Raw genomic sequence first — 14,272 nt, forward strand, 5'->3', positions numbered from 1 at the left:
GATTTAACTGTTTAGTGTTTAAAAAAACAAAAACAAAAAACAAACCAAAACATGAAGCTCTGCAAAAGCTTTTGTATTTCATGACTTTATACACTGAGATTTTTTTTCTGCATCCACTCACCAGCCACTTTGTAAGGCACACTTGTTCTACTTGTTAATACAGTATCCAGTTAGACAGTGACATGGCAGCAACTCAAAGAATTTAGGAAAAGACATGGTCAAGATGACCTGCTGAAGTTCAAGCTGAGCATCAGAGGAATAAATGAAGTGACTTTCAACTTGGCGTGTTTGGTAGTGACAGAGGGGCTGGTCCAAGTGTTTCATAAACTGCTGATCTGCTCAAATTTTCCCACATGAATGTCTCTGGGGACATCTCTGAAAAAGAGAAAATATCCAGTGAGCAGCAGTTTCTCTGGGTGAAAATGCCTTGTTGATGTCAGAGGTCAGATGAGAATGGCCAAGGCTTCCTCGAAGTGACGGGAAGGCAGCAGTAACTGAAACAACCAGTGAACCAAGGGTTTCATGTGTGAGAGCATCTATGAATGCACATCAAACCTTGACGCAGATGAGCTAGAGCATAGCAGATGCCACACCTGTCAGCTAAGAAAAGGGAGTTCACACAGGCTCGCCAAATTGGACAGTGTTGCTCAGGTGATGATGGTGAGTCTCGATTTCTGTGCTGTGACATTTAGAAATCAGGGTTAGAATTTAGTGTAAACAGCATGAAAGCACTAATCCATCCTGCCTGGTCAGCAGTTCAGGTTGTTGGTGGGGATGTAATGGTGTCGGGGATATTTTCTTGGCACATTTTCGGCCCCTTGGCACCAACTGAGTAACTCCACAGACTACATGAATACTGTTTGCTGATCATGTCCATGCCTTTATGACCACATCCATCTTCTGATGGTTGCTTCCAGTCACATGTCACAAAGCTCAAATCATCTCAAACTAGCTTCTTGAACTCAAAAATGAGTTTACTCAAATGGCCTCCTGGTGGAACTGGAGATTCGCCTCGTGGATGTGCAGCAACTGGGTCATACTATCATGTTGATGTGAGCCAAAATTTCTGATGTATGCCTCCAACATCTTGCTGAATCTATGTCATGAAGTATTAAGAGAATTCTGAAGGGAAAAGAGGCATGCACATGCGACATTATCGGTAGTTGTGTAGTAAAATGTAAAATGACGTTTCTGCTTACTGCACACTATAGTGTAGCTATGTACATAGAGGGGAAAAAAATGAGCCTTACAACTTAAATTATATATATTTATTCATAAAGGTCTTAAGGGAATTCAATCTATGTTCAGTCTACCAAAGTCATCATGTCATTAAGACATGTCTTCTCCTGGGGTGCCCAGATTAACATATGTGCTTGTCCTGGGAAGTAATGTTTTAAACTATTCTGTAACAAAACACGGGCCCAACATAGAGTAAATGAATATTTAACAGATTTACTCTCGCTGGACCATTATACATAAATGCAGTACTTGTGTATATATATACACACAAGTATACATATCTATATACACAGACACACAAATATTTATAGCTCTATTTGTACCTTTATATTGAAACAAATTTAATTGTGTTAGAACTTGCTTCTGAAACACAAATGTGATTCAGCTGGCAGCCATCTCGTGAACATTGAGTTATTAAGCCCAGTATAGAACAATTATCACTTAAAGCATGTCACAAAAGCATTTCTACACTGTGCATCGTTTCTGCTGCTGTTCAGGAACGCAGTTGTGGGAGATAAATAACAATAAATACACACATGAAAAAAAATAGATGATTCTTGGTCTGAAGGATCAGTTGCACACTGCTCAGCTGTGACTGCACAGCACCTGTGTTTTACACGTTTAGTGCAAAAGGTGACCATTCGAGCATTAAAAACCAGCACTCCCCCACAACAGAGCTGCTTTCTGTCTGCTCCCCCATCCCGCAACAACCTGGAGGAGAGAGAGCGCAACTACATCACTGCCCCTGCCTCCTCCTCACAGCGTTGGTCGCCATCCATCCCCTCTCCTCCTGTACCATAACAGATGGTGGGAACAACATTGCATTCACCGGGTACCACAACAATAGACGGCAGCATCCAGTCCGGACATCACTGGCCTTTCAGCACCATGCTCCCAGCGCGGGACTGCGCGAGGTTGTGAGTGCCGTCGTGATTTATTTCACGCGGTATCACCACGGCCACGGAGGAACCTTCTTGCGACTGTTTGGGCTCTCCATCGAGTGGGGAAGATGGCCGCTATGAAAATATTAACGGGCACGGGGCTCTTCTTGGCTCTCTGCGCGCTGGGGCTGCTCGCCATGGCGATTTGCACCGATTATTGGTACGAGACCGACGCGAGGAGACATCGAGAGAGGTGTAAAAACTATGCCAGTAAGCGAAACGACCCGGGTTACATCTACATTTCGAGCCACAACCTCCCCCTCCAGATGCCTCCAAAGAGCCTGGAGAGGGAAGGTAACGGCCCAGATGCTGCTCCTGTCTTCAGGAGGAAGCGGCACTTTCTGGCCGGGGCGTCTGCCATGGAGTCTCACTGCAGCCGGCAGTTTAACTCCACTATCTCTGGTCTCTGGAGGAAATGTCACCGGGAAGGATTCGACCCGGAGACCGAGGACCTCATTTACAAAGGTAAACACGAGCAGTCTGGAGCCTGGCTTTTCTTGTGTGCACCACCAGGCCGTGATGCTCAGCGATGAGCTCACCTAGCCTGACATACACACACACACACACACACACACACACACAATATCATCCAGAGGCCTCTCACATCAGCATGTCTCTCCTTTGACATTTTATAAAACATGAAGATGACCTTTTGGAATCTATTGTGTCTTTTAATTTAGCGGGTAATTTCGCTGTCCATGGTGCTAAGTCTCCCTCTCTCTCTCTCTCTCTCTCTCTCGCTCTCGGATAATGTTATTATAACAAGAGGATAGTCTTGTCTATAAGAGCCTAAGCGGTCTCGTAATAGTCAATATGATAAATAAAACAATTTCAGTGTGCACCAGAAGCTGAATCTTTAATGCAAATGCTTTAAATATTAGGCTACAGTAGAAACAACTCAGTGCACAGCCTTCCTTCAGTGAACAACAATGAGAAGCTTTGTATCAGGCCTGATGCCATACCTGGAAAAGAGTAAGGTCCTGAAACTGGGGGACATGCACAAAAAGGTGTCACTCTATAGAAAAAGCAAGTGACAGAAGTTGTTTTTGTGGTGCTTGTTGTTGTTGTTGTTGTTGTTGATTAGTGTCACAATAAAAGTAGATCAGCATGGCAAAAACAGACCAGTAAATAACATTCATTTAGCCACAGCATGCTGTATTGAAATCAGTTCACACCAAATCTAGCAGCCTTTTAGATACCTTGCAGTAATTCTGTTACATAATACCTCCCACTCCCCCCCCCCCAAACTACTATAAGTACTGCCACTTATGTTACAATTAAAAACCATTTAATTGCACGAATAACACAAGATTTCAGGCTCTCTAATGAATAATTTACAGTGCATTTTCATTTCTGCTCTCAAAAATCATCATATTGTAAGAACAGTGCACTTACATCACTTCAGTGTTCTGTTAATGTTTCACTGATTGCCCCATTGTCCTGCAAAGGCTGACTTTATGGCATAAACACATTAGTGCGATGCAATTTTTGCAGCACAAGTAACTCTGATGAAGCTTATTCAGATTTTGTCTCTGAATGGTTGTGATTCAGTGTTGTGGTTATTTCAGGCTGTACTTTGTATTATTATTTAACTGGACTGCATGCCTTTTAAAAACATTTAAGTTTTAAACGAGCACTACTATGTTGGTTGTGAGCCGTGTTCATGATACCATGTCCACATCTTGCACTATGCATGTTGACAGACTACAACACATTTAACTTCTGTTAAAAGTTCTTGCTGCTACTAGCCTCCGTGCCTCTGGGATATTTACCATACTGAGCTCTTATCAGCAAGAACGGAGGTGCAGATTAGAATTGGCTCAATTTCAAGCATAATAGAACTTACAGTATTTACTATAAGCGCCTGCAGAAGTAAATACTGTATGCAGTCTAAGTAAATAGATTTTATTACTCCATTTAGATAGCCCGGTCTGAGTCTTAGGATCATCTTTAACTTCAGGTTTTATAGCTTCCCATTCATTTATCATGTTTTGTGCAAAGAGTGGTACAGATGGCATAGAAGAAAACTGATTATTTATATTGGTCACTGGCTATAAAGCACCAGCATTATGTGGAGAATAATGACATGTAAAAACAAACTATGTCTTTCTTCGCTGCAGTAGCTCTGCTTTGCCATTGGCATGTTCACTACAGTGACAATGAATATACAGCAGAAACATTACGCAGATTCGTACGCTGTTATTACATTTAGATCTCACGAATGTATGTAATTGAACATCATAATTGTGCTAACGTTGTTACTTCCTGCTCAAGCAGCCGAAATGTGATTACTGTGCAATCAGACGTCAACCAGTCTGTCAGATTTAAAGTGACCTTAATTAAACTCTGTCAGCGTGCTTGAAGGCAAACAATAAATGATAATAGCACAAATTTTAAGTGAGACAATTTACAGAACTGCACTCGGAATCAGATAAAAAGAAAGATCAAAGCTGCAGAGCATTTTAATAGTTGATTGTGTCTCATCTGGGAGATTATTTTCTTAATTAATGCAAACATTTCTGAATGCATTTACAGATCTATACAGAGTATTAGGAGTTCAAAATCTTAAGTTGTTCACATAGTTTTTCAGCATATGTGGAACAGACTTTACCCCTATAGATGTTTGGACTTAGACTTTCACAATATGTGACACCTTCAAAGATTCCTTCACTTGCGTTATCAGATTAAAGCCGGGCACCGATATGCTTACGAGTAATTATCAAACTCATTGTACCGTAGCTGTGATAAATGTCTGATTTGTCCCATTTGAACTCACAACAAAGCAAACAGGAGACTCAGGGAGGCGTCAGTCAAGCACAGTCCGGTTCACTGATCACAGCTCCAGTCATGAAGCTGAATTAATTTATGTTAATCTTCAATAGGTGTGTGGGACATTTAATGGTTTGCCAGGTATCCACAATTTTCCTTAATATGAAATCTGATATGAAAAGCAGGATCTGGATTACAGACTTGGGTTCCCAAAACCAAATGCAAAAATCGAAATAGATTCACTTTAAAGGCAGAACAGTTAAGCTCTCTACGTTGCTGTCGGTGGAATAATCCATATTCCATATTGTTTCCCTAATCCCCTCCCTTAATAACAATGTAGGAGTGGTTGGGAAAACAAGGTTAATAAGGCCAGCTCAGAAAATTAAAACCCAGTGAGGGTGGAAAATAAATAAGAAGCTTTTCTACCATGTTTGCATACACACATTATCTTACAATCCCAGAAGTAGGGCGAAGGTTCAGAATGCAATTCTTACTTAATTTTCTTGCTTGTTACCCTCTTACTTACTTGAATTAAAGGAATTTGTCCTCCAGTTACAACTGTTTCCATTTTCTTCTGCCAGGCATAATTCAGAGATGTATCCCAGTCAAGTATCACTATTCTTCGTCCATCTTACCGCGAAATTTACCCATCAACATCACAAAGACTATACGGCAGGATGAGTGGCATGCACTCCGTAAGTATTAAAGTTTTTGTCTTTATGGAGCTGGTGTTGGCTGTGCTTGTGTTTGGTGATTGATTATCTGGTTTTTGGAGTTATTCATTAATACACATGTATTTTTTCTACAAACAATTTCGGTCAGACTGGCAAGAGTTTGGCATTGTAAATAATTGCTGTCTGATCTATACAGGCAGACTGATTGCCAAAACGTTACAGTCAAACTCAGCAAGTCTGATAAGTGCATCTCATCTGTGACGTGTCTCTTTGTATTGGAGACTCGACTCAGCTGGTTGTCATCTGGTGGCATTCTTGCTATATTCTTGAAATTTCTGGTCTACAGCAACAATTTCACTATTTGGAGGGAATCTAAATTTCTGTTTTAAATCTCTGAGGTTCTGGCTGGACTCTGAATGTAAGGAGTTAATGTGGATTTCTGTTTATGTAGATGCAAACAGATTTGTTATTTTAACTGATTTATCACAATTATTTGCTGCATTATCACAAACAGATTGCATGTAGTTGCCAATTTGGACCCATTCAATCGCAATCTGATAGCAGGCTAATTCCACTGTACTGCTGTTCAAAGTCACTCTGAAGATAGCAAGTGACTGCGAGTGGTTTGCTCATGCAGTCTACATCTTTGAAGCACGAAGATTGCAAGTTTATTGCACACAGTTTCCAGCCACTGTTTTTCCTAGTGTGAACGTAGCATTAATAGACTAGCTTAATGATCATTTAAAAAATAAAAAGAGAAAATTAAATAACAATCTTTTTTTACAGTAATGGGCTTTGTTTTTGAGTGACATTGGTGTGCACCAAGGCACTGTGTAGGGTCCTATGTCTTTTTTTTCGTCAAACAAATGTCTCTATTATTACCAAATCAAAACAACAAGATGTTGCCAGTTAAAGAACTGCTGGAAGTCTTTCTAACTTTTTTCTCACATTAAATCACATTTGCTTCTGTTTAATGAATATCAATACTCAACATGATGTGTAGTGTAAGGGAAAGTGGTGTTTTTATTATTGTTTGTACAACAGGATTGCTTTAGTCTTACTATTAGTGCTCTGAATTTATCATACTGCTCTTAGCATCTACATAACTATCACGTACGGGCTCTTAATCATACAATCCATAAAAACAGCTCAAGCATGCTATATTTACTACTAAGTCCTGAAACTGTTGACCAGTGAAACACCAATGAAAAATCAGAGCTGCATGAAAAAGTAAAGGATGTGTGCACATTTAATCAAAAAAAGAGAAACAGCAGCAAACCTGCTTCCACTAACCCACGCTAGGTATGAAAGTTATCCCTGTTTTAGTCGTTGTTTTGCTACTTGAATCAACACACATTTCCTGTCTTGTTTAGTGTCACTGTTTTCAGAGAAAAAGGAACCCACTTTAGACTTACTTGCACAGCACTGAATAGCAGACAAAAATAGGAACAGGCAGTGGAACATTTAGCAGCTTATCAGCCAGATATTTCCCTCCGGAGGTGGAGGAGACCCAAACCAGAAATAAAAGTTGAACATAAGTTTGGCAGGTGGACACAGACAAACATATTTTGTATTGTGCTCTTATTTATTCTTTACACTGTACCGACAGACAGTTTTACTGTAACTGCCATTAGTTCTGCTTGTTAAACTAAAATTGATCCACTAGATGAAAGATGTTCACATAACAGTGTTTTCATCCTGTCAGTTCTCTTCCCTGTCAGCCTCAAACATGTCTGAAACTATTTTCATGTGAGAGGCAGTGACAAAATTAATTAGTTTTAACAAATGAAGGTAACTTGAGCACTTCCAGAGACTAATGTGAATTTTATTTATAAACTTTTATTAAATAATTGCTGATTTTATTAAAATATTATGTGAAAACTCATTCGACAACAAATTAAAATAGACATTTTTGTTTCTGTCAATACATTTTATTGTGATTGTTATTTGCCTTCTAGATGTCATCAAATATTAAAAGGTACAACTATACATACAAGTACCCATACTCTATAAATGCAATTTAAATAATGGCAAAAATGTACAACTGCATATAACACCAAAATCAAAATACTGTTCTTATACCTTACAATACAGATATGATGATATAAGTGTGGAAATATTAAACATAAATATGTGTTTTTGTCTTTTTTCTCCCTCACTATTTCAAATGCATTTACAAAATCCACGTCTTTTTTCAGTCTTACTGGAAACGTTTATGTGAAATAATCTCCTTGTGCTGTCATTCCCTGCAGTCTTTTTTAAACCTATAAGCCTTACCAAGATGCTTGCTCCGTCACAGTGCATACTTCTCCATTTCTGAATAATTAAAATACCTATATTTACCACTTTTAACACATAGCTGCCTATCAATAGTGAACGTGTTGCTGACCTTATGCTGACCTCACAGTTATCAGTGTTATTAACACAGGGGCTTCTTTTCTTAAACCTCTCCTTTAAACCCTTGAATAGACCTGTACTTCTTGGTATCCTTGTATCATGGTACTGTGAAAGCACATCCACACACGAGCCTGCAGACGAAATAAACTTTTATTCAATTTCTGTTCTTCATGACAGCCGAGAGCACCTTTGGGTTAACATGAGATAGTGAGTTGCCGGACCTTAGATTCCATCAGTAGTGATTTCCAGTATCATGTTCCACTACTTTTATCTTATTGCCTGTAGGTGTGCTGCTTTATATTCAGTACGGGTGATACAGTGTGTTGGTAATGCAGAGATGTTCAGTTAAGATGAGTTAAAAATACATCCTGGATTTAAAATGAACTTTTTGTGATTTTTCTAATGCGTGTTTACTTTAAGTAAGATACAAATTAACATTATCTTGCATTTATTCTTGTTATTTTTATTCTTGCTATATTTTTACATTTTTATTCTCGTTGTATTTTGTTGCACGAGTACTAAATCTTTACATTAGCTATTAGAAGACTCACTGAACACTTCATTTTTCAAAGTTTAGAATTTTCTGGCAACTGTTTTATGGTTCTGGCTTAAAAAGGTTTTCTGTAAAAGTGATATAATTTTAATGCATTACAATTATTTTGAATTAATCATGTATGTAATCATTTTAACTAACAGATTGAATTAGTTTTATTTATGTATACAACTGGATCCTCATTTGATTTCACTGTGTGGATCTATCTAGAAAATAAGGGAAAAAAGACTATTTCTTAGAAAGAACTGTGTATTGAAACTACGTAATGATGTCTTAACACACTTCCTCTTCTAACAGGGCAGCTTGTTTCAACACGAAAAAGCAGAAAAAGTTGTCTAAAAGCAGATAATTTAGCACAAAATAAAGTTCAGGTAGAGCTTTGAATTCACTGATTTTTGAACTCTTTGAATATTATATTGATCTATATTAAGTTGTTTTATTGGCATTAGTTAAATCCTTGACACATGGGTAAGTATATCATAGCATACTACAATATTAGTTCCTCTGAAAGACGAAACTGGACAGCCAGTTGGTTCCGTCACAACTTTGCCGTTGATAATACAAGAAGTAAACATTCATTTGTAACTTTATTTCTAAGTTAGCATGTAGCCTAGTTTACATGAAACTGTTGATTGGATAGGTGCTAGCCTCACTTTTAAGACTGCTGTGGAACACCAGGCATTCGACTTTTGTATTCCCAGTAACATCATTGTACAATCTATAGTTTTGTCTACACTATTATGGTGATATTGTTTCTATGCATGCCTCTTGATTCATGCGTATCTTAACTATTATCACAGCGTAGTTGTTTCTTTCTTACGCACCTGTATTTCTTGTATGTTTCAGCTAACTGTGCGATTTTCCTGCCTAGCAAATAGAGCAGCAATGTATGAAGTTTATTTACAAGGCTCTACTGCACGATGTCTGATGACATTTTAATATTAGCTGTACTTCCCATTCACACAGTTTGGAAAAACTGAAAGACTTTGCTACCTAAAAAAGGGAAAACCCCACCAACAACAACCAAACAAAATAAACAAACAAACAATTAAAGCAATGTTTTGTTTTGTTTTTGTTTAATTGGATGATTTTAAAACATTACATGTCTACATCTACCCTGGGAAATACTTTTCATAATTTATGACCATGTATAATGTCTCTTTGTATTAGGTTTCTGCCTGTCTAGCAGTCTGTCTACACTTATGTTATTGCACACAGGTGTGTCTTGAAAAAGAGATCTTGTTCTCAGTGATGCAACGTGTTTACATAAGGAATTCAATAATAGTAATAATAATACTTTAGCCTTTTGCTTTAGTATTCAGTGTCTGTAAGTTACGATTCCCTTGGTGAAGTTTTCGTTTCTGCTTGCAGATCTAAGAAGAATGACAGCTGGCTTTGTGGGCATGGCTGTGTCCATCATTCTTTTCGGATGGATCATCGGAGTGCTGGGATGCTGCCAGCAGCATGACCTCATGCAATATGTAGCTGGGCTACTCTTTCTCATGGGAGGTACTGTGAAAGCACATATGCTCACATCCACACACAAGCATGCAATTTTATTCACTTTCTGTATTTATTTGAGAGCACCTTTGTGTTAACATGAGAGAACAGTTCAATGTCCCGCAGTAACATGATTCTCATGCTGCAGTAAGATGCAGAGTACATGTAAAAATTCAATAATCAATCGAGAACCATTTAAACCAGTCCTGTTCTCTTCCACTCACACAGGAACATGCTGCATCATCTCGTTGTGCACATGTGTGGCAGGAATCAACTTCGAGTTATCCCGCTATCCTCGCTACATGTATGGCCTCCCTGAAGACATTAGCCATGGCTATGGCTGGTCCATGTTTTGTGCCTGGGGAGGCCTCGGTCTCACATTGCTGGCTGGCTTCCTCTGCACCTTGGCTCCATCCCTGAGTACGCCTGCCGCTCGCACAACCATCCACAAGCCGAGGCAGGAGAACGGAACCGTGTGACAGGGGCGTTGTGAAGCGATTGAACCACCGAACGCACAAACACACCCTTCCAACCTTGATGTTTAACTCTGAAACAGTTTTTGTCTGATCACCATCTCACAACACCCTCAGCATCGCCATCCCCCTTCAGTGTTCAGTGTGCCTGAGTTGTGACAGAAGGAACAAAGTAACGGCAAATTTCACACACCTAATCTTGAAAATCCCCGAGGGACCTCCGTAAGGCCAAGAGTGACACCCACAGCAATGTTTGACTGGGGCATGGCTCTAATAGCACAAATAAGACTTTTTTTCTTTTGGTTTTGATTTTTGAAATGCTGACTTTATGGTGATCTAATGGTGACTGTTTTCTCTGAAGAGAAATTGTCATAAAATGGTGCTCTCTTAAATACATAAAGCCACACACAATCCCACAGAAGAGACACACTTACACACATACACGCACACACACACACAGAGACAAAGACAGACACACACCAGCCTTTCCACACATGCTCAATTACTATGGATGAATCATGAGAGATATCCAGCAAAAGGAACAAACATCAGGCCAGAACATCCTGTCAGCATTCCTCTGTCAGTCGAGTGAAGTGTGCTGTGTTATTGTTCGTAATGGAAAAAAAAGAGAAGAAGAAGAAAAAAATTGGCACTGACTGCCCATTGCCTATCTTTAGTATAGCACACTAACTGATATCAAACATGAGCCCCAGGGCACACGTCTACAGCCTATACTGGGTCTAGCAGTGTGGTCAGTATGATAAAATACACAGAAGTAACATTTTTGCCTTCAAGAGCAAATTGTTTGACGCTTCTTTGACAATTATATATGTACAAATGCATCTCAGTGTAGATCCAGATCATTGTTTGTGTAAAGTAGATTTTGAATGTTTGTTTTCTGTTTGCTCGGAGGCAGTGATGGCCGGCAGAGTTCAGTCGATTACCAAGTGAAAGTAATGCAAGTAAGCAGGTCAATCTGAGTAAAAGAAACACAGCATCTGCTGCACTGTCATGGATCTGACAGGCCGGTGTGTTTGCTGAAGGCTGAATCATAACCTGACAGCAAGAAAAATTAAACCAAACTATGGAGGAAGTATTTGGTTGCTCCACTGTTTAACCTCATATTGGCCAGTCCTTTTTTTCTCTGAATAGAAGCGAATTAAGCAATTTTAGAAGAGAAAGAAATGCAACTTCAGTGATGCCACTAAAAATACAAGCACAATCTGCACACAGAATTCTCATCTGTACTAAGTACAATAACAGACTATATCAAACATTAGTGGAAGGCCAAACTATCATCATTTAATATCTTGCAATGTTAGTTTTAATATAAGGAAAGGAGCACAATAAAAGATGATTTCTGTGATGGACCTCACTGTCCAGCAATCAAATGCATATTGTGAATTTAAGAGTTGTTTACAGATTTTTTTTATATGGATGTTAATCTTTAGAAAACAACAACAACAACAAAATTATAAGTAGAAAAAAATCCCGTTGAAGACAGTGATGCTTGAAATTCACACAATGACTGATCATTTTAGTAAAAATATATTTTGTACCAGTGAAATGCAAATGTACTGTGTACTAGCTAACAAAACAGTACACTACACATTGTTGTGTGTGAGAGGAACAGAGGAATTCTTCATTTTTGTCTTACACCTACAAATCCAAGGTTGAAACAAAGCACCTACAGCAACATATGCCTAGACATGTGTCTCAAGCTGTACTGCAAATACACCTTCAATTATTTAATTTACACATCGAAAATAACAACACTGAGAAAACTTGACATGACAAGTATTCATAATAAGTAAAATTTAAGGAATGCATTCTTGGAAACTTATTTTTGATTTGAAATGCACCAGGTTTTCTGTATTAAGTTGGAAAATGACATATTCCACAGTGTGCAACATGGGTCGGACAATGTAAAAATGTCTGAAAATAAAGTGTAGGACTTAAAGCTGTTAAATATAAAAGGAAAAACGATCACCCTGTTAACACTACTGGGTGAGAATAACCCCCAAAAGCCATTTGGTTTTTGTAACGCTGTAATTTTTTGTTCCCGATTCACTAGAGGTAATATATTTTAAAAGGACAAAACTCACCACCTCCACGATCCATGACTACATGATACAAGAATATTACAGCCATGATGTTTTTATAAGTGTTGATTGCCTGAGATGAATCATGAGATATTCTATCAGCTATGTCAATTAACTCTCTTAGAAAAAAAAAGGTGTTATAGTGTCTTAACAGCACTGTGTGTGATGTTTAGTCATTTCACCATCACCATCAATGAGGAAATGAACTGAGGCATGATAGAAAACTGTATCGCCAGTGTCTTGTTGAATCTTTGCACTTTGCTGCGTTTCATGAGTTAGTGAACCTGAAGTCTTAAGCAGGTGGCACTATATTTGTTTGCAAGGTCACACGAGGGAGCAAAAGATGATCAGAGCATGTAACAAGCACCCTGTTGTGAGTCCGCGTTTATACAGTGTTGGGAGGTCAGGGTCAATCGGCCGAGGCTCTTAATGTGGAGATGTTTCCACCCGAAAGTAGGGCATACTATAAATATGGAAGTTTTTTATATCTATGCTCGCTACACTGATAACTGACAGAATGCGACGCTGTGTGGTGTTTTAATGAAGTTTTAAGTTTGCACTTAAACTGAAACACAGTAATATACTGTAAGCAGTGAAGTGTAATGTATATGTACATGGTGCAAGTATAATGTGTTGTTCTGACTGAAGCACAACTGCACACAACTCTTTTTTTGCGTATTATGGGGGTGGGAGGGAAAGGAATGAGACTTTTGCCACCACTGCACGTGTGCAGTCAAAACATAATACAAGATACATTTTGAAAGCACACAGCTACCCCTCCCCCATGTCTCAAACAGTAAATTTCCATGAACACCAACACAAAGCAGTGTCTGTGTTTTGAAGCTGAAGTTTTGTCATCAACTCAAAACAGAAGAACAGTAGCACACAGTAGCAAGATTTACAAAGCATTACAAAAAAACAACGAACGTTAGAGGACGGATGAGCACCGTGTAACAAGATACTGGAAATTGTTGTATAATCCAACTTTCATGAGGAACTTAGAGAAGTACTCTGTGCAATGAGAGATGTCCCGTGAAAATGCCACCATTAAGAGTGGCTCTCATTTCAGTAGCACAGCTATTATTTTCTACATTTATACTGGTTCCATCCACTGCAGATGTTACGTGGGGATAAAAAAAAAAACAAAAAACAAAAACCAGACATTACAGCCTTGCATGATCTCATTACAGTTAGTTTCTTTCAATATATGAAAAAGTGTGTCCATTTTTAATTAGTTTATTTTACTGAAATAAAACATGTAATTATTAACATGTCGTTGCTCTCTGTCTTTGTGTTTGTGCCGGGATTCTGCAATTCTGCCCTCCAAAGTTGCAGAGCTATCTGTGAATCGCTCTGTTTTTAAAAAGCAAGACAAAAAAAAGCACTTTTATCTTGAAAAATTTAATATGTGACCATCCTCGTCTGTCTGAGGCAGCAAGGTGTTTTGTAGTGTTGAATCTGTAGGGTAGAGGTGCTTTCTGGAGCTGAACTGAAAACAGACAGTCCAGCTAAGAGATGAATGTCCAGGAAGGTAGGACACGATCATAGCGCCAGTGTTGACACATTACTTCCCCAACTAAGCACAAAGGCGGGGGTTGGCCTATTGTCACTGAGGACATGGTGC

The 14,272-nt window shown here is 38.8% G+C and overlaps 1 protein-coding gene across 1 annotated transcript; it reads left to right on the forward strand.

Annotated features, from left to right (window-relative positions):
- Window positions 1–1,697: 1,697 nt before the first annotated feature.
- Window positions 1,698–13,860, forward strand: tmem276b (transmembrane protein 276b). Its single transcript, XM_031748669.2, has 4 exons — window positions 1,698–2,645; window positions 5,531–5,644; window positions 9,945–10,082; window positions 10,302–13,860. Exons 1-4 carry the CDS (start codon window positions 2,249–2,251, stop codon window positions 10,550–10,552), a joined length of 900 nt encoding a protein of 299 aa, XP_031604529.1. The 5' UTR covers window positions 1,698–2,248; the 3' UTR covers window positions 10,553–13,860.
- The last annotated feature ends 412 nt before the right edge of the window (window positions 13,861–14,272 follow it).

The sequence above is a fragment of the Oreochromis aureus genome, linkage group 1 (assembly GCF_013358895.1).
Source record: "Oreochromis aureus strain Israel breed Guangdong linkage group 1, ZZ_aureus, whole genome shotgun sequence".
In the NCBI taxonomy this organism is placed as follows: Eukaryota; Metazoa; Chordata; class Actinopteri; order Cichliformes; family Cichlidae; genus Oreochromis; species Oreochromis aureus.

Coding starts and splice junctions, on each gene's coding strand:
- tmem276b (XM_031748669.2), top strand. CDS start 2,249: ATGGCCGCTATGAAAATATTAACGGGCACGGGGCTCTTCTTGGCTCTC. Junction 2,646..5,530: donor CGAGGACCTCATTTACAAAG/GTAAACACGAGC, acceptor TTCTTCTGCCAG/GCATAATTCAGAGATGTATC. Junction 10,083..10,301: donor GCTACTCTTTCTCATGGGAG/GTACTGTGAAAG, acceptor CCACTCACACAG/GAACATGCTGCATCATCTCG.